The sequence below is a fragment of the Mycteria americana genome, chromosome 2, assembly GCF_035582795.1.
Source record: "Mycteria americana isolate JAX WOST 10 ecotype Jacksonville Zoo and Gardens chromosome 2, USCA_MyAme_1.0, whole genome shotgun sequence".
NCBI lineage: Eukaryota > Metazoa > Chordata > Aves > Ciconiiformes > Ciconiidae > Mycteria > Mycteria americana.
In genome coordinates this window covers 36,918,663-36,936,642 of record NC_134366.1, presented here as the reverse complement: position 1 = coordinate 36,936,642, position 17,980 = coordinate 36,918,663, and the positions used below count along the sequence as shown (strand labels likewise).

The 17,980-nt window shown below is 40.4% G+C and overlaps 1 protein-coding gene across 2 annotated transcripts in view; it reads left to right on the top strand.

Moving 5' to 3' along the window:
- GSDME (gasdermin E) overlaps positions 1-17,622 on the top strand; it is a 31,022-nt gene extending 13,400 nt beyond the window's left edge. For both annotated transcript variants that reach the window (XM_075493003.1, XM_075493004.1), the window contains exons 5-11: positions 4,446-4,617; positions 5,611-5,731; positions 10,808-10,996; positions 12,980-13,107; positions 13,221-13,404; positions 14,921-14,994; positions 15,815-17,622. In XM_075493003.1, the coding sequence (XP_075349118.1) occupies positions 4,446-4,617; positions 5,611-5,731; positions 10,808-10,996; positions 12,980-13,107; positions 13,221-13,404; positions 14,921-14,994; positions 15,815-16,045 (1,099 nt within the window). In that variant the 3' untranslated portion in view covers positions 16,046-17,622. The remainder of the gene's footprint in view (positions 1-4,445; positions 4,618-5,610; positions 5,732-10,807; positions 10,997-12,979; positions 13,108-13,220; positions 13,405-14,920; positions 14,995-15,814) is intronic.
- The last annotated feature ends 358 nt before the right edge of the window (positions 17,623-17,980 follow it).

The window sequence follows — 17,980 nt, the reverse complement described above, 5'->3', positions numbered from 1 at the left end:
TGTCTGTTTTATCTTGCCTTCCATTAGTTTCTGCCTTTCTCCCTTCTTTCCTGCTTCCAGTCTGCAGCAAATTGCCTTTGTGCCTCTCTATTCTCCACTGCTTTCCTCATGCAAGAAGAAGAAGGTTGAATAAAAGTGAAGGAAGCCATTGCATTATAGGAGAGTGGAAGTGTTTAATCCAATTAAATGTGGAGAGAGTGAGACCAAAACTCAAAGAAATTCTTTTCTGTTCATGTTTGACCTATAGAGCTTCCAGCTTAGTAAATCATTGACCTCAGGAAGGTTATTTAAGCAGAACAATCAATCAAACAGAAAACCATAATCCTTATCTTTTAAATGATCTGTATGTATACAGGCTCATACCCTGTATGTTGATAACGGGACTTAGCAAACCAACATCTCATTGTATTTTATATGGTGTAACTTTTGAGTACTTCGGCTCAGACTTTTAATGTGGGAAGGAGTACAGTTGGTGTAGTACAGGTCACACAAGATCAGTGAGGGCTCCTGTACAATAGATGGTGAAAGAGATGGTAAGAGTGATGATTGTAGAACAGAAATAAAAGCTCTGAAATATGACCTGTAAAATAAAAAAATGCAATGCAATTCGTGTGCCTGCCTGCATTCTCAGGGGTTTAACTCAACCATCTCTTGTTACTCAGATATCTTCTTGATATTCGGTGTTATGCTTGCAAATTAGTTCAGCTCTTGCAAAAATAGACTCATAGATTCAGCAGCCATTGCCCTGTATACTTTAAGCCCTGCTCTGATTGTCAAACTTTAACCTTGTTGCATTTTGCTCTTGATAGCTATTTTCAATGATAATTTAGATAAGCTGGGTATTTGCTTACCCCATGTTGTCTCCCGTCTGAGTCACTGAGAAGAGCAGAATGTTTTGCCTTCCACAGGCTGTGCCCCAGTGATAACCTGTGATGTGCCCACACACAATCCTAGAGTCTAAGGGGTTTTATGATAGAAAGTTCAGTGCCAGAAGTCTAGAGGAGAGCATTGAACTGTGCCGTCCTAAAAAGAAAAGGTGTTTGTAGCTGTTGGTAAGGCTTATGTGTTTTAGAGCTCTAAATCTGGTACTCACTAAACTTAGTGGGAAGAGGAAAGCATTTCTGCTGGCTTTACAGTTGAACACATCCCACTGAAGTCACCTGAATCGTGGGGCTGAGGCGGTGGCCGTGTCTCTGCCACACAGTGCAGCTCTGTGCGGGGGACCCCAAGTTACCTGAGAGACACAGCGCCTGCGGCAGTGCTGCATCAGGGACTGAAGCAGGTAGCTCTGTGCCCCTATGGTGTTAGTGTCGCTGCGTAGCCTCCAGCGCTGTGGCAGCTCACCCAGTGCCGCTTCGGAAATTTCTTCGCTGTGCCTCGTTGCAAGTTGACCTATGTCTTCTGACTCTTTCGCTCTGCCACTCTGCTGTTAGGTCTGCATCTGAACCTCAAAGCCAGGAGCATGGCGGGGTCTGAGCCAGTCCCACCTCAGGCAGAATACTGTAGAGGTAGATGGAAAAAAAGTCTCTTCAATTATTTTGGTCATTCATTTGTATAGAGTTAAATCATATTCTATATGCTTCTTATGTTAACATTCAGAAACAGCAAATCTCTGTTTAATCTGTATTTTTCTACCTTTGATTGTTTTGTTTCTTTTGCTTTAACTTTTGGGGATATCTGGTGAGTTTGTCATCCTCTAAAGGCAAAAAATACGTCATATGAAAGCAAACGACAAATTGCTTTTGTGCTTCTTCATTGTATTTCTTCCCTTGTGGCTTCTTAGGTCGAATATTAAAATTGCAAGTTCTTAGTGCCTTAATTTGTCATTTCAAGATGCTTAGGACACCTCTTCAGAATCATAAATAATTATTGTGAAGTATATGATAGGCTTGATGGTCTGTTATTGTGATAAGTAATAGCTCTGGTTTGGCAGACACTTCTAAGAGCAGCGGTGTTTGTGATTGCTTGACATTTCTTCAATTTTTGCTTAATCCAAAGATTCATTACATTCCAAGCATAAAGCATGGCTTTGCACTAAAAGAAAAAAAGTTATTATTAATAATCTCAGGAATGTTTGGGGGTGCTTTTCTACTGGCTGCCACATTGCTTCAGAGGTATTTTCTTTCCCTTGTTTAAACAATCAACCTTAAGGTTTTCAGACAGTTCATTCCAACTGATGGAGCTTTCATATAAGCATGTAACTCTCCAAAGATCAAAAATTGCCTCAGGATATTTTTAATTTAATAAAGAACCAAGCTGACTTCAGACTTACACAGACTGCATAAATCCAAAACTCCAGAATCTAATAAATCTAAAACTTTTTAATTAAAAGTGGAGATATCTCGATTTAAATAAAGTGGAGTCAGACATGTCTTTCTGTCATATTTTTGGGGAATTGCCATTTAGCCCCACGAATAGCCATTTACAGTAAAATGAAGGAGAAAAGAGTGTATAAGTTGAGCCAGGGATAGTAGTCTTTTAATCTTCCAACTGTCTTGCTAGAGTTATCTGTTCATAGAAAATACGATGTCTCATCTGAGGACCTCCAATGGGTATTTTGCAAAAGTGTAATATAATTGACACATTTTAATCAATCAAATACAGTTAAGAAGTTGCTTTAACTGTTACCGGAAAGACTGTTAACACCCCAGAAGACAGGGTAGTGAATTTTGTCATCTTTTCTTAGAAAATAATCCTCTCTTGTTGTTTCTGGGCATTCACCTTCTTACTTCTGCTCATTCTAAGAAGTACCTAACTACAGATATAACTCCCATAGCATTTAAACACACTGAATTATGTGGTGGAGTAGGGATGAGTTGTTAAATTGGAGGCATGGGCTAGAGATTTGAGGTCCCTGCCACAGCTAATTATTCTTTCGACTGTAACAGTCCTGGTCATTAATTGTAAATTGTGAGGTTATACAGATGAGTAATACAGGAGATTTCATAATCTTTTCCAATCCCCAAATCCATGATACCTTTTCTGTCTTTTCTCATCCAGCCCTTTGAAGTATTTGGTCGGTGCTGATCCCACTCAGCCAGTTCAGGGTTTAAGTGAACACTGAAACAGATCCATAGCAAGCTATGAGGGTTGACACTGAGGTGTCGCTCTCTTTGCGTGCCGTTCATCTCTCGAGAAATTCTGGTGACTGAGAATTTGGAGTAAGAACTTAAAAATTTGGCAGCAGCCTGTCAGGGCACTCGTTTGCCTGCACATGGGCCTTCGGAGGCCAAACCAGCATTCGTAGTGATGGTTGCCTCATGCTGTCCTAGTGCAGGGTGAGTCTGGACATCAGCACTTGGGTGCAAAGGAGCCCATGTCACCTCCCCTGGTGAGAAGCAACTGATGGCACATCTGCAGCAGGTAGAAGGACGTACAAAGACAGGGGTGACAGGACTGAATGATGACAAGGAGATAAACAAGACTGAGTTTGGCCAGACAGGGCTGGAAAGCAGTAACAACGAACTGTGAGAAGGAGGGGAGAATAAGGCTGGGAGCCATGGGCAGCTGGCATCATCTGAGAAATGATGGCAGAGAAATGAAATGGGATGGGTGAGCTGGCTGGCTGTGGGACAAAGCTGAGAAGAAGGAGAAGCGGGGGCGAGAAATGGGACTTGATCTGGTCAGGTAAGAGAGGGAAAACCAAGAACTATTGTAAGGAGAAGTGGGGCTTGATTACAAAGGGAGAAACTAACCAGACTGGAAGATTGCTTGCTATGTATTTCCTAACTTCCACTAACTTTACGGCAACTTCACTTCACTCTTTCTAAGCAGAGCTTTGTGATGTGTGGATAATACTATTATATTACATGCTTATTATGTATTATGCTATTATACGTATTTTTATTGTGTGTGTGCATGCATAATGTATGCAGTAGTGTGCTAGGCTGCAGGGAGTTCATAATATGGACCATGAGCACAGGTCTTTTGTGCTCCCTGACAACTTTTTTGGTTGAAGTAATTCTTTTGAGTAAAGACTGCAGGACGTGACCCATTGACTTACTGAGACTGTTTGTGCTAACACGAGACTCTGAAGAGAATGGGTAGTCGGCATCCCCTGCCATGGCCAAGTTCATGTCAGTGTGATTTCACAGTAACAGAGGATTCAGTCCAGTGTCCACAAGCCTGGCTGGTTGTTTTCATATTACTCTGGAAACTTAAAGTTGTCTTTAGTTCTCCCTTGCTTTTTTCCTTAGAAAGTAGCCAGACAACTGCCATTTTTGCTCAGAGCAAGGAATCAAGAATTCAATACGTGTGTTGGGACTTACTGTGCAATACAGGTATTTACTGCTACCAAATAACAAAAGAGGACATAATAATTTTGAGGAGACTGCTTATACAGAAACCATTGTTGTTTTTACAATAAAAGCTTCTTCAAGCAATTAAGAAAATGTTTTTTCTCAGTTCTAGTATTTACGTTGTTAATGGCGTCTTTTCTTTTTCAGAACAATAAATCTAAACAGTCATTTACTGCAACAAGTAATAGAAAGAAAACGTGAAGTGCTATGCATCTTGAGAGAAAAGATAATAACAACTCAGAAGTGTACGATATCTGAACATATCCAGACAGAAGAAAAAGTCAGTGGTGTGATGGGATGCAGTACAAAAATAGTAAAGGTAAAAGTTATTAAGAATCTGCAAAGAATAGAACATTTGCAGATTATCTGAGAAGAAATTATGATTTCTCCAAATGGACTTCAGAGTATTTTTCATGCTTCCTTAAGATGTTGAACTCACTGCACTACTTAGTTGTGAAACTTCAGACAGGTAAAATGTTCTTTCCATTGCCTTGCTGGCAAAAGATGCCATCTTTTAGTGTGAGCCTGGAACGTGGTTTCCATCAATACTGTCAAATTGTGATTCAGTTTCTATGTAGATTCCTGCCTACAGCAGAACATAAACAAACATACAACAATTCAGTGAAAGTTGAAGAGCAAAAAGCACTGCTGAAGCAAATTTATTTGAAAAGCCAAGTAATCATTCATCAAAAATATTTGTAGTGTCTACTGATTTTTAATATTTATTGAGAAGCTAATAGTTTTCTATCATGGGAGTAGAGATTAACTGCATTATGAGGATATCTGAAAAATTGCCTATGAACTGAGAAGGAATTACCAAAGTCAAAACATATGCTCATTCATTGTAAGTTTGGTTTTTTTTTAAAGCTGCAGATGAATCACTTCCGTGCACAGGGTATCTCCAGTAGCAGAAATCTGGGAGTTGCAGTTCAACAACGCTCTGTGCAAGTGCTGCCTTCCTGGTACCCGTCTCCAGCTGGGCAAAAAGGGGTGTCAGGATAGAAGAGGGCAGGGCAGGATACTGAAGTGGGTGCCCATTTCCTAGTGACACAGTGTTTCATGTGTGGCAAAAGCTGTACCTGGAGCTCAGCTTTGCAGGAGGACAGGGGAGCTAAGAGTTTGAGAGCCACTCTTGGCATTGTGCTTCTACCTCACTGCTCATCTGGTTCCTTTCATGGATGTCAAATGTAACATATGCTTTAGTTAGACATCGTGGCACATTCTTTCTCTGTATTTTTTCCCCTTAATTAATTCTATGTTTAAGCTACACAATAGCTGAATCAGATAAACAGTGAATAAATCTGTCCTCTAGGTTTCAGTGAGTGAAAATGGAAGTATGATGAAGGATTCTAGTGTGATCCTTGAAATTCCTCCTGCAACCACTATTGCCTACAGTGTAATTGAACTGTTTATAAAGCACAGTGGCCAGTTTGGTAAGTATAAAGCTCGTTTTCTGTGGCACGCAGTTCAGCTGTGGACAGAGCTTCCTGTTGGGCAATGATTTTTGCATTTCCCTGTGTATGAAGGTGATAATATTGTATGGTCTCCATTGCCTTGATAGTTATTAGAAATGCTGCTCTTCTGATTTAGTAATGCTTTTTCACTTGTTTGCATAAATCATAAACTCAGAATGATTTAGGTTTCAGGGGACTGCAGGAGGCCATCTAGCTCAAGCCCCAGCTTAAGGCAGGGCCAACGTTTGAAGTTTGATCTAAATTCAGAGTCAGATCAGATTGCTCATATCCTTGTCTATTCAAATTTTTAATATCTCCAGAGATGGAGATTCCATCACCCCTCTGGGCAGCCTGTTCTCATGTTTGACCACTATCATGGTGAACTTTTCTTTCTGTCTTAATATCTAATGAGAATTTCCCTTTCTTTAACTTCTGTCTCTTGCCTTTTGTCCTGTTGTCATACAGACGAGTCTGGCTCTGTCTTCTCTCCATGCTTCCATTGGGTGGCTGTAAATAGCAGTAAGGTTCTCCCTTAGCAATATTTTCTCCAAGCTGGACAAACCCAGTCTCTCAGCCTCTTCCCATACATGATGTTCTCCAGCCCTCAGCAATCTTGGTGGCTGTTGGCTAGATTGCTCCAGTATGTGAATGTCTGTCTTGTACTGGGGAGTCCAAAACTGGACACAGCACTCTGAATGCAGTGTTGCAAATTGAAAAATCAGTTTCATCGATCTGCTAGCTACACTCTTGCCAGTACAGGCCAGTGTGCAGCAAACTTCAATAGCAGCAAGGGCACACTGCTGATCCTCTCGAATTTGTTGTCCAGGTCTTTTTCCGCAATTTTGCTTCTAGCTAGCTGGCCCTCAGCCTGTGCTGTTGCTTTCACCTATTGGCAGGGAGAATGAACTGAATATAAATCGATGGTCAACGAACAATGTTTAGACAACAGTCATGCTAAGAAAAGAATTATTTGTAAGTATAGGACTGGAATTTAAACTTTTCTGTCTATTTTACACTTTCATATATAGATTGTTCTCAGAATGGTTGCAGAAATGGCCTTGTCATGTTTTCTGGTCATGCTTTACTCATTTCAGGTCGAATACTTTCAGGTGTCAAGATTTAAAAAATGTTGAAATTGGCTTTGGGGGGAGTAGTAACTCTGCTCTGCAGAATTACCTGGGTTTTTCTTTCTTGTCTATCCTCAAACTCCCTGATCTAAACGAGGTTTCAGGGGATGATATGCAAGAAGGAAGGAATTCAGATGGACTGTGTAGGCTGGAAGCTGGAAAGGACTGATGTGGCGAGAAACAGGAGATCCGTTGAAGAAATAATTGAAGTGTAGTTGCAATTTGAATCCAGGATACACTTTCTTTGGATAAGAAATGCAAAAGATACTCTCCATCATTCTTTTTCAACTGGCTTCTGATATTAAGGAATTCTGTAGGTTGAGGAATATAAGTAAATATCATGTAACCTGTAAAAAAATTTCTGAAATGTGGAATTGCTCTGACATAGACTGAACACAGAGATATACCAGAGGGCATTGACTTCAGGGTCATAATACAACTGTAATTCAGAGTAATCAGGTGCAATTAAGGCTGTCTGACTACATAGGTGTATAGCTGATAGCATACTTATGTGATTCCTAGATGGAAATTCCTGTGTCCTGTTAGCTGATAATACATGGGTCTTGTTAATGATCTGTATTTCTCTGCTCTTTTTCTATTTCTGCTTCTTTTTCCACTTTTTTTTTTTCATATTTAATGTTATGTCTTTTAAGCTTCAAAACCAGCACAGGTTGTTTCATGTTTGATCTCAAACAACCTATGTCTTACCTCTTTTTTTTAATTTGTGCTATCTTCCCTTGCATGACTGTCATTGAGAAGGTAAAGAGGAGGAATTAAACAAAATTAGGGAATTAGGGATTTGCTAGCAAGAATAAGTATGGTGGAGCCTAATCTTCAACTTCTTGATGTCTGAGCAGTGATCGGTGTCTGTTTATGGAAATACAAATAGCCTTTGAAGTTAAATCCGGAGACTAATGTCGTCCTTCACATGAGACTGAAAGTGACCAGTAGCAGGTGTAACATAATGGGATTCTCTTCACAGATAATTACGGAATAAGGTGCATGTAAGGGTTTTGTTGTTGTTGTTGTTTCTTTTTCTGTGCCACTGATAGTGCTTGAGTTATTCTATAAGGAAGAATGGTATATAAACTTTCTTTAAAATTATCTGGCTAATGTGACTGGACATGCTTGGACATTTTTTATAAATAAATAAAAAAAGAAAGGAAAAAAAGGTCTAATCCTTTTCTGATCCCTTTATCCTAATGTTTTCCTGTAATCATTCTGTTTGATTTCTACAGACTAATTTTCCACTACACGTAAAAGCTATTCCTGTTAAAGGCTTTGCAGTTTTGTGTCCCTAAAGTTTCAGTGCAAGTCCTCTTGTTCTTGCTTTACAAAACAGGAGGTATAGTAGCACCCAGCTGATTTGCTTTGTTCTGTTCATTGCTGTATATGTGTGACTTGCTTCCTCTTAAATGTCTGTAAATTAAACAGTCCTTTTCAGCTTCTCCCTGCAAAGGAGTCTCTATGCCTTTGATTGTTTTCATTGATCATCTCTGGTTTTCTTCCATTTTCGTTAATGTTTCTGAATAACTAACAAGATCTAACTACACTAGTGGAGGTTTGTCATTGATGGGTGTAATAGAATTCAATAGAGCAAATATCATAGTATTATGTATATTCTTTCGTTCACTTAATTTTCCCTTCTCTTTTTTTTTTTAAAGAGTATGACAAAATTAATGAGATATAAAATTAATTAACAGTCCTATTAATACAAAACTTTGAGTCCTGTATTTTCCTCTGAATCGAGTCCTGTTACAAGATTTAACGGCAGGATCTGTATCTCTTAAAACTTCTCACACGACGGTCTGTATTGAGGTCCCTTATTAGCATCATTCTGCCTGGGAAGGGCAGGTAGTTTATTAGCACTATCTTCCTCTTTCGGGGTTTGTGTGAAAGCCTCTCTATTATCAATGAAAGTAACACGAGCATGTTGGCCTTGTGGTGCCTTAGCTGCTGTCCGGAGTCTTGTTGCTTTGGGAAGTTCTTTAATTTGTGTTAATCGCTTTCTGCTCCTCTGTAGCTTGCTCTTCTCTGTGAAGGGTTATGCAGGCATAAAGGTCTCTTGTCATCTTTCTTTCTCTGTGGCAGAGATTTCTTTGTCTGCTCTCCCTTTTGAAAAAGCTCTTTGCCGATGGAGTGCTCTCTGTGCTTTCTCATCTGCTTTCAATGTCCTTAATTTGGTGAGACAGACTCTTACAACTGGAGGAAGGTTATATTTAGGTTTTGGCCTGGTACATGTGAGCACTGTGCTTGATTAGTTACATTTTTTTTTTTCCCTTTGCTGTCAGGTATTGCTTTAAAATTGAGTTCCTCTTGCTAGCCTGCCTGCGTTCTCCTCAGACCTGCTGCAGAGTGCCAGGGGTACAGTTTCAAATCTTGCCTTTGAGCAAATAAAAGATGATCAAAATAATACATAGGGCTTTGATTATATTCTCCATCTTTGGGGCACAATATTGGACACGTGAGCACAGAACTTGATTTTCCAGATTTCTCAGCATAACTCTTACAAAGGTTCCCTGTGCTTCCCAGGAGTCCCTTAGCTTCATCAAGTTGGGGGCATTGGGGTGGCAGGAAATCTGCAGTCCTCTTTGGGTGAGGTAGGCCAGTGCTCGTCATGAAGACGAGGGCAGAAAGGGTAATCCAGCCAGGGTGTGTTATTTTCTTCGTGAAGTTATTTCAAAGAGCCTGTATGTTGCAGTGATTCTGTTAGTGAACATGCCTGGGTGAAGTCCTTTAGAGGCTCTGAAAAGCCCCCTGTTTTTCACTCACTTGGAGAACTTGAGGATGGACCTGTGGCTTGGCTCATAAAGAGGAGTCTATCAGTGCCATGACCAGAAGAAGTTCTGTGAGTGACTCTCAGAGTTCTTATGAATCTCAGAAAGCGCTTTCATGTGTCTCCATCATGAGCGGATCCTGTAGCCTGCATTACAGCACATCTCTTGATTGGTAGAAAATGTGAAGTTCATACCTGCATCTTTTGTGTGCAGCATTTGGGTTTATGGTGTTGGTGAGATGTTTTCATGTTATTTGCTGTCTGCGTTACTTTAATTCACAGGAGCTGTTGTGACATTTTGTAGTTGGTAGCTGCATCATAGGAGCTTTGTGCACGCTGTACCAAACATCAGGGCTGCAGTAATGCACGAGAATTCACATACATAGCAACCATTGGCATTCTTCCTGTCTAGAACAGATGAGACATGGAGAAATCACATGCAAGAACACTAGATAATTGCCCTGGTTTCGGCTGGGATAGAGTTAATTTTCTTCCTAGTAGCTGGTATAGTGCTGTGTTTTGGATTTAGGATGAGAATAATGTTGATAACACACTGATGTTTTAGTTGTTGCTAAGTGGTGTTTACACTGGTCAAGGACTTTTCAGCTTCCCATGCTCTGCCAGGTGCACAAGAAGCTGGGAGGGGGCACAGCCAAACTGGCCAAAGGGCTCTTCCATACCATATGATGTCATGCTCAGTATATAAACTGGGGGAGTTGGCCGGGGCGCAGCGATTGCTGCTCAGGGACTGGCTGGGCACTGGTCGGCGGGTGGTGAGCGGTTGCATCACTTGGGGTTTTTTTTGTTTTGTTTTTCCCTAGGTTTTGTTCCTCTCTATCTTGTTATTTTCCTTTTCATTACAATTTATTAATTATTATTATTATTATTGTTGTTGTTGTTATTGTTATTATTGTTATTATTATTATTGTTATATTTCAATTATTAAACTGTTTTTATCTCAGCCCATGAGTTTTCTTACTTGTGCTCTTCAGATTTGTCTCCCCTGTCCCCCTGGGAGGGGGAGTGAGCAGCTGCGTGGTGCTTAGTTGCTGACTGGGGCTAAACCACAACAATAATATAAGCTAGCGTCTCTTTCGGTAATTGCTTGTGTATTTTATTAATTATTTTTTTAAATTGAATTTCTAATTACAGAATTCTGCCTGCTAGATGAACAGCAAGGAGGTTTTGAAAAAGAAAGCACAGAAGGCTCAACTTATCCCCATTCAGCACTATTCAGAGATGCTTTGTTTCTCTATCAGCCAGATGCTGTTGATAATGAGATGTACTCTGGGGCTAAAAACTTCATTCCCAGTGACGCTTCTTTAAGTGTATTGAGACAAGGTATTACCAGAAGTGCTTTACATGATTACATTACAGTGAGTTAAGCAACATGATAGGAGGAAATAATCTGGTACAACAGTACATAAGAAATTATGTTAGTTCATTCTAATAGCCCTTATCAGGAACTCTTGGGGGAATGCACTGAAAGAAGAGAAGAATTTACTTCTGCAATAGTATATGCAGTGGACTGTTCCCTAGGAACATCCTGAATCCCTTTGTCATAAATATGATCTTAAAAAATCAAGTTTTTATCCCAGTTCTGTTACATTCCAGATAAGCTCTATAAGATTAATGATGATTTATGCTTTCATTCAGAAAGGGTCACTGAAAATATTTTTTCATTATTTGGAAAATACTCTCAGTAAAGCTTCTCAGTTAAAGGTTATTTTAAGTCTCAAAAATTACAAAGACATCTCCCCTGCCTTTACTTAGGCTCATTATTTTCTGAGAAGCTTTATAGAAATCTTCGGTATCAACTAAGGCTGATGAAATTAAAATGTGATTTAAATGGAAGTTTGCAAATTGGTATAATGAGCCAGGCACAACCTGTTTATTGCAGGGATGTGGAAGGAAGGGGCAGGTTTGTCACCAGGGGAATGAAAAAGGGGGAAAACAAGCAAGGCCTCAGAACACACTTTACTTTTCATCAGTTCTTGGTAGAGTTCTTACAGCTGGTTCTAATGATGAACATCAGTTTTGTTATCTCTAAATTTCACCCTTTGTTCGTGGCTGTTCAATAGACTGTGACCAAAATAGGTATTTGTTGTCCTGAAATAAATTCTGTCATTCTCCAGTGTAGGCTTGTTTGAAGGAATAACTGTGTCTCCATGTGTATATAAAAACCACTTATTTGTGAAAGAATGATATGCCACTGTTTTGGTTTTTGTTTTAGTTTGACATACCTTTGTGCCTTTTTTGCTTTAAAGGCCTGGAGGTTTCTTTTAATTAATTAACCTGGACTGTCTCTTGGAAAAAAACTAAAACAATTCTTTCTACTAAAGCAATTTAAAGTAGGTTTCCTCTTCTGTTATTTGTATAGAGAGTCATACGATTGCATCAGGTACAAAAAATATCTGCCTGTGGCTGGGCTTTTTTTTTTCCCTATGAAGTAATTTTTAGATATAAAAGGCATCTTTAAAGACAGCATGTTTCTTGACTGGAGTGACATGAGGGGAAATTTGTTTTAAACAAGGTTAAGAACACTTGCATGCCCATATTTTTGGAATGTGGAAAAACACATTCCAACCTTGCAGTTGGCATTATTGACTTGAAAACTTACTTTCTTTTAGCAAAGTGGTAATTTGATGTCATAAAACATTTTGTTTAAGTGTCATAGTTCAATTGTGGGGAAAGAAGTGCAGTGAACTCTCGTGCTTCTGTTGTATGTGTTGTAATGGATTAAATAGTTCAATCAAGAAGAGATTTTTGTCCTGATTTTTGTAATAATAATTAGGTCAGGGGTGAAGGGTTGTAATTCTTTGATGCACCTGATGAAATACGAGTACAATAACAATTTAGGATTGCAATAGGAACTTTCAATTCTGTGTGTGGACTCATATCATTGACTTTGTAATTCACATTAACCCACAGATTAAGAAGTAAAGTTATGAGCAGAACTCTTCATTCTGCCTTATAAATGAACATTCTCTGGAGATGAACTTCCAAGTGAGAAACTTAATATATGGTTAGTTCAGTTAACATTAAAATACTGACTTCTAAAATATTAAAAATACCAAACACTGAATGTTGATCCTTGGTAGCTGTTCTTCTTTCTTAGAATTTTCATTGATGCTTCATTGGCTCATTAGGGAAATATAATCAGATGTGTTTCAGCCTTGCATTATAACTTGTGCTAATGGAAATCAGGATGTCAAGATGTGGTGATAAATGAGCTTATGAAACACATAGCAAAAATATTAACTGTTTTTACTGGCATTTGTGTAGAAATACTTAGTTTTACTTTTTGCTGCTTTCTTGGGAAAGATCTGTCACGGTTGAAGACTCAGTTCCAGCCCTTTGTGAAGCTGCCGGAAGACAAGCAAAGAGCTATATATAAAACCCTTTGTGAGTTCTTGCTCCATGAAGAAATGGTCACTGCCCTGGAGGACGTGGTAAGATGAAACTTCTGCTTGATTCCTAAAAGTAATTTCAGAATAGAGCTAGCATTCTCTTTTGCTTGAACTTTTCTCTTTTCAAGAAGTTTTACTTATTCTTTTGCTTCCAGTTAGATGATATCTGCACAGGAGACAAGCCAGATTTGAAGGAGTTAAAACCTGCACAAGAACGAGACCTTGTTGACTTCTTGCAGCTCTTAGGATGCAGTTTACAGAGTGAGCTGTTGCACAAATATCAGCCTCAGGATGAAGAACTCTTCTCAGCTGCTCACCTCCTCATCAGTGCTGTCTCTGGTATGTTGTGAATGAAGAGAAGAGCCCTTTTTTTTAAAATTTTCATTTTAGAAGCTCCCTCTGTGTTAAAGTGTTTATGGCTCTTTTTGAGCAGTTGGTGAGCTGAGTGAACATAATTTGTTCTGTTCCTTTTTATGAGTTTGGTATACCATGCTTAGCATTCCTGGCTGTGGATTAAATTCAGCCCTCAGTCACTGACAAGTTTTGCTTGTAAAATACACATTCACCCAGATTGCTGAACTCTACTTTCTGCTGAGTGTGGGCATTTCCAGTTTGGCAAGCTAATATCTGTTCTTATTGCATACCAGAGTTCTTGCCACCTAAATGCTGAGACTTACAAATTAGGTGTTGTCTTCTGTGTAACAGCATATATTGTTGAGGTTGCAAACTATATTTAGCAAAAGTGAATTTAACATAGAGACACTGCAATTAGAGGGTTGTTTTGCAGCTGCTGAAAAAGGAGATTAAACATAAATGTCAAACAAATGCCATCACCACAATCTAGTTGGCACGACCGTGTTAATTTAAAGCTACCTGCAAAGTCCAAGACAGACTTTCCTGGCTTTTTCTCCTCTCTCATATATAAAGAATTTCCTGACATTAAGATAACGAAGGGAAGTTCAGTGTGGTATTAGTAAAATGCAGCACTGTGCAGCAAAATGTCAGTGTGCATCCATATACGCACAGTACCCAGGTAGGAAAGCTTAACTCATTTGTGGAGACAGAAAAGAAATAGAAAACAGAAACGTGCTGATGTGGTAACACTTGTCAGATGCTATTAACAGCAGGGCGCAGTTAATCAGTTAATGTTGCATTATCACCTGGCTTTGGACATGATGTCTGCTGCTAATGTCCAGGCGTTAATGTAGCTGGATCAAGAATCAAAAGCTGTTTTATGCCTGTTGCTTCTATTAGGATTGCAGCCTTTGAGTTAGAGTTGAAGGGCACCACAGGGATCATTTAGTCCGTCTCTGTGCCCCAAGGCAGCCTCAGCTATGTCATTCCTCTAAAATTGTGTTTTTGCTGAAGTCAGCATCTCATATAGATTTTGAGAGCGGGGGTTCTTGTTTTATTCAAGGCCTAAATCATTCATCCAGCCTGCAGACTCGAGTGAAACACTAGGGAGATACTTAGGGAGGAGACAGGAATGATGGGGAGGAAATCCTCTTTCCTATGAGCTGCCTTTTCTCGAGGGCAGGGATAGTCAGTGTGGAGCTTGTACCCATCACCCATCCCGTTTTATTCTGCACTCTGGGAAGCAGGCAGGAAAGGGCTGGATCAGCCTCTTCCAAACATCCAACAGAGCACTTGTGACAGCTGTCCTCAGCATTGAATCGCTTTGGTCTCCAGCATCCATTTCACGAGGATGGATGTAGGTGGGCCTCAAAAATGCAGTCTTTGCTCAGCAGGAGAACCCCGTAACAGAGCTCACTGTTAAGAAAGTCCCCTTTCCAGCAGCCAGCCTTGTGCAGTGTTCCCTGGAAACAATCTTTCCCTTTTAATGTTTCCTTCGCAGAGCTGTCTGATTACACTCTTGTCCTGCTGCGTGCCTGCTGTGATCTTCAGGTTGTTCCGGCATTGTGTTGTTTGGTGAGTAATCAAAATGTGACTGTGTAGCATGTGGGCCCCAGCAGCAGTAATGACACTGTTCTCTGCTTTAGTATGTTTCTCACCCAATAAAGAAGATGTCAAGCTCCAGTGCGAATTTCACCTGTAGGTATTGCTTAGGCAAGGTCAGAGTCTGACAGTGGCAAACGAGCAGGTAATTTACCGCAGGTGGATACTTAACTTCTAAAATGTTTCTGTATTTGGGAGCTCCATGGACTGTGAGCAAAAGAAAATTGTACCTTAAGCTTGGATTTTAATTTACTAATAGTCTCACTAGCCCATTTTAAAGTCTCAGTAACAGAAATCACCTGCCCTTGGGAAACAGAAGTTTCACTTTGATAGCAGCAGTGCTTGGGCCTTGGCAAATTCTGAAACTCTGTGGCCATTCATTAAAACTGCTGAAGGAATGGGGCAGGGCTGTGCTTCCCTACGAACTTCTTTTAAGCTTGCTGACAAAAATAATAGTAAAAACCTTTAAGTATGTAGGGGCAAGGGGAATGCTACTGTTTGCTCAGAGTAAGAGTGAGAGTTAAGTGTGATCTGCAGTGAGAGAAGTTGGACTAGGCAAAAGGATGCGGTAGGAGAGATGTTTCTCCTTAAAGGGTGCCGTAGAGCTTTGGTTCTGGATGAGCACGTTGTACTTGTCAAGGCTGATAGTAAAGGGAATCTTGCCCTTTTGCCGCTGCCTTGTAAGCTCTCTGGTGGTTTTGTAAGAAGGAACTGAGCTAGGCGATGGCAGGAACAGCACTGCTTGGAAAACCTGTTTAATGTCTCTGTCTTCTGCTGTTTCTCATAAATACAGCCTAACATCGCTTCGGCTGATGGCACCTTGGCGCTGAGCAGTCCTTTGGTGGTTACTCTCACTGACAGAGGAAGATTCGATGTCGTGCAAAGGCTGTTTGCTTCATCAAACATTAATTTGGAAATGACAGAGTCTTCTGTAAAAGCTGTAACTATGAAAGAGCCTAGATTCTTCCCACTTGTTCTTTATGTTGCACTGTATGGATTTTATGCTTTGGGTGGGAATATGTAGGAGCTTTGCTGAGTACCCAGTTATTGCTCTAGCCTGTTCTTTCTTCTGTAGCTCTGCAGTGTGGTGTTGCTGTGTTTGAGCTAGCAGTAGAGCCACTCAGTTGAGTACTTACTGCAGTGCGGCCGGGGGTGAGGGAGGTCAGGGTGGATGTGGCATGCCTGGGGTGAGCGCTCTGCACTGCCATCAGGTGTGCTCCTGCTCTGCAGTTTCACTTAGGTGTGTTTGCAGTGGAACATACATAAATAAGGGATGAAGGAGAGGAAGAAAAAAAGGCAAGCCTGGAACAGAAATTAACATAGCTGTTCTGGTAGTTGTCAGATCTGTAGGGCAGTGAGAAGCCTGATTGCTTGCATTAATATGCGTGGGAGAAAACTGAAAAGTACAAACTGCTTTTTGTAAACAAGCAGGCTGTGGAAATCCAGGGTTCTGCAACGCAGTAAATGTTTTGCTCGTTTAAGACTTGACGTGCAGAATGCTTTCACTCTGGAGCAAGTGGAATGGAGGGCTTTCAAAGAGGTACTTGATAGGTTTTCATTTATTAAGTGTAGCTGGGCTTTAAGGATGTGAACTGCACACTGCAGGAAATAAAAACTCTTTTTCAAAAACTAAGACCACCTGAAGGATTTATGCCTCTGTACAGCATTTCTGTTTTCTAATAAGTTTTTACTCACCTTAGCAAGTTTCAGCTGTTTAAATTGCGTTCTGAACTTTCTCTTCAAGGTAAGGTGATGCCTTTTGGTGTGTGCACATGAAGTGCTCCTGCTGCACTCCGCAAAAATGATTATTTTACCCATATGACGTTTTGAGTGCAGATGTTTTTGCTTGTTTCCTTGACTAACGGCAAAGTGTTAGTAAAGCACTTCGTGCTTTGAACTGCTTTGCCTTTTTTTATTGTAATTTTTTGTAATCATGTGGATGGGACAGAAATACAGCAGAGATCACTGTAAATATGGGCTTGGGAAGATGATGTTCCAGGTAAGTGGAATATCAGTGCTTTCAGCTAAGATTGTGAGATGGCTGACAGACAAACAAGCAGGCACCTGTGTGTGTGGGGGGGTGATCAGTAACCAGGCTGTGCAGCTTAGCTAGTGGGTAGGAGTCCTAGGTTCAGTTTTCTGCTCTGTTCCCACATGGTCTAAGAGGTCTTTAAAAACTCTTGTCAGTTAAGCATTCCCTGAGGAAGTGGACTTTGCAGAAAAGCACCGTGGTACCTTTCCATACCCTGAGCGTGCAGGATAGCCTTGCACCCTGAGCTGTTGGCGTTTCTGTGTCTCATCTGTTAGACGAAGCTGATGGGGTTGCCTGAACCTTGCACTGGCGTGTATGAAAATGTCCTTTAGGAGGATGGAAGCACGTTACTCTGCTTCTGGGTGTGATGTGTGTGTGTGTGTAAATGGGAAAGTCGTCTTTTGCCAATCACTACTCAAAAGTTGCCTCTGTAACTACCTAATTTATCAAAACTTGCTATGAAATGTTATGCCAAAACAATAGAATAACTTATAACCTCATGCATGTAATTTCCGTTGTTCTTTTTTTGGGGATTCCAGTCATTGCCTTGGCCTTGAAAGATGCTGCACACAGATGGCAAGTGGATACGTGGGCATCCACGTAGTGCTGCTGTCCGTGTGCTCTGATCTTCCTTACAGAGTTTTGGTGTAAGCTTTACGTGCACTGTATTGCGTAACTGCTTTCAGGGTGTGCATGCTGTGTCATATATATATATAGGAGAGGGGATTTGTTTAAAGAGGGGGGAAAAAAACCCCAACAAACCCTAGGTGTTCTACAGAAACATCATTAAAAAAGGAAGAGGTTTTGTTTGTTTCCTGCTATTTTGCTTTCAGCTGTAGATCAGTCTTTTGCTTCAGTTAAATCCCCTGAGCAGGTTCAGGCTGAGGAGTATAAAGGTTGCTGACAAAGCCAAGGTGAGGGCACCTG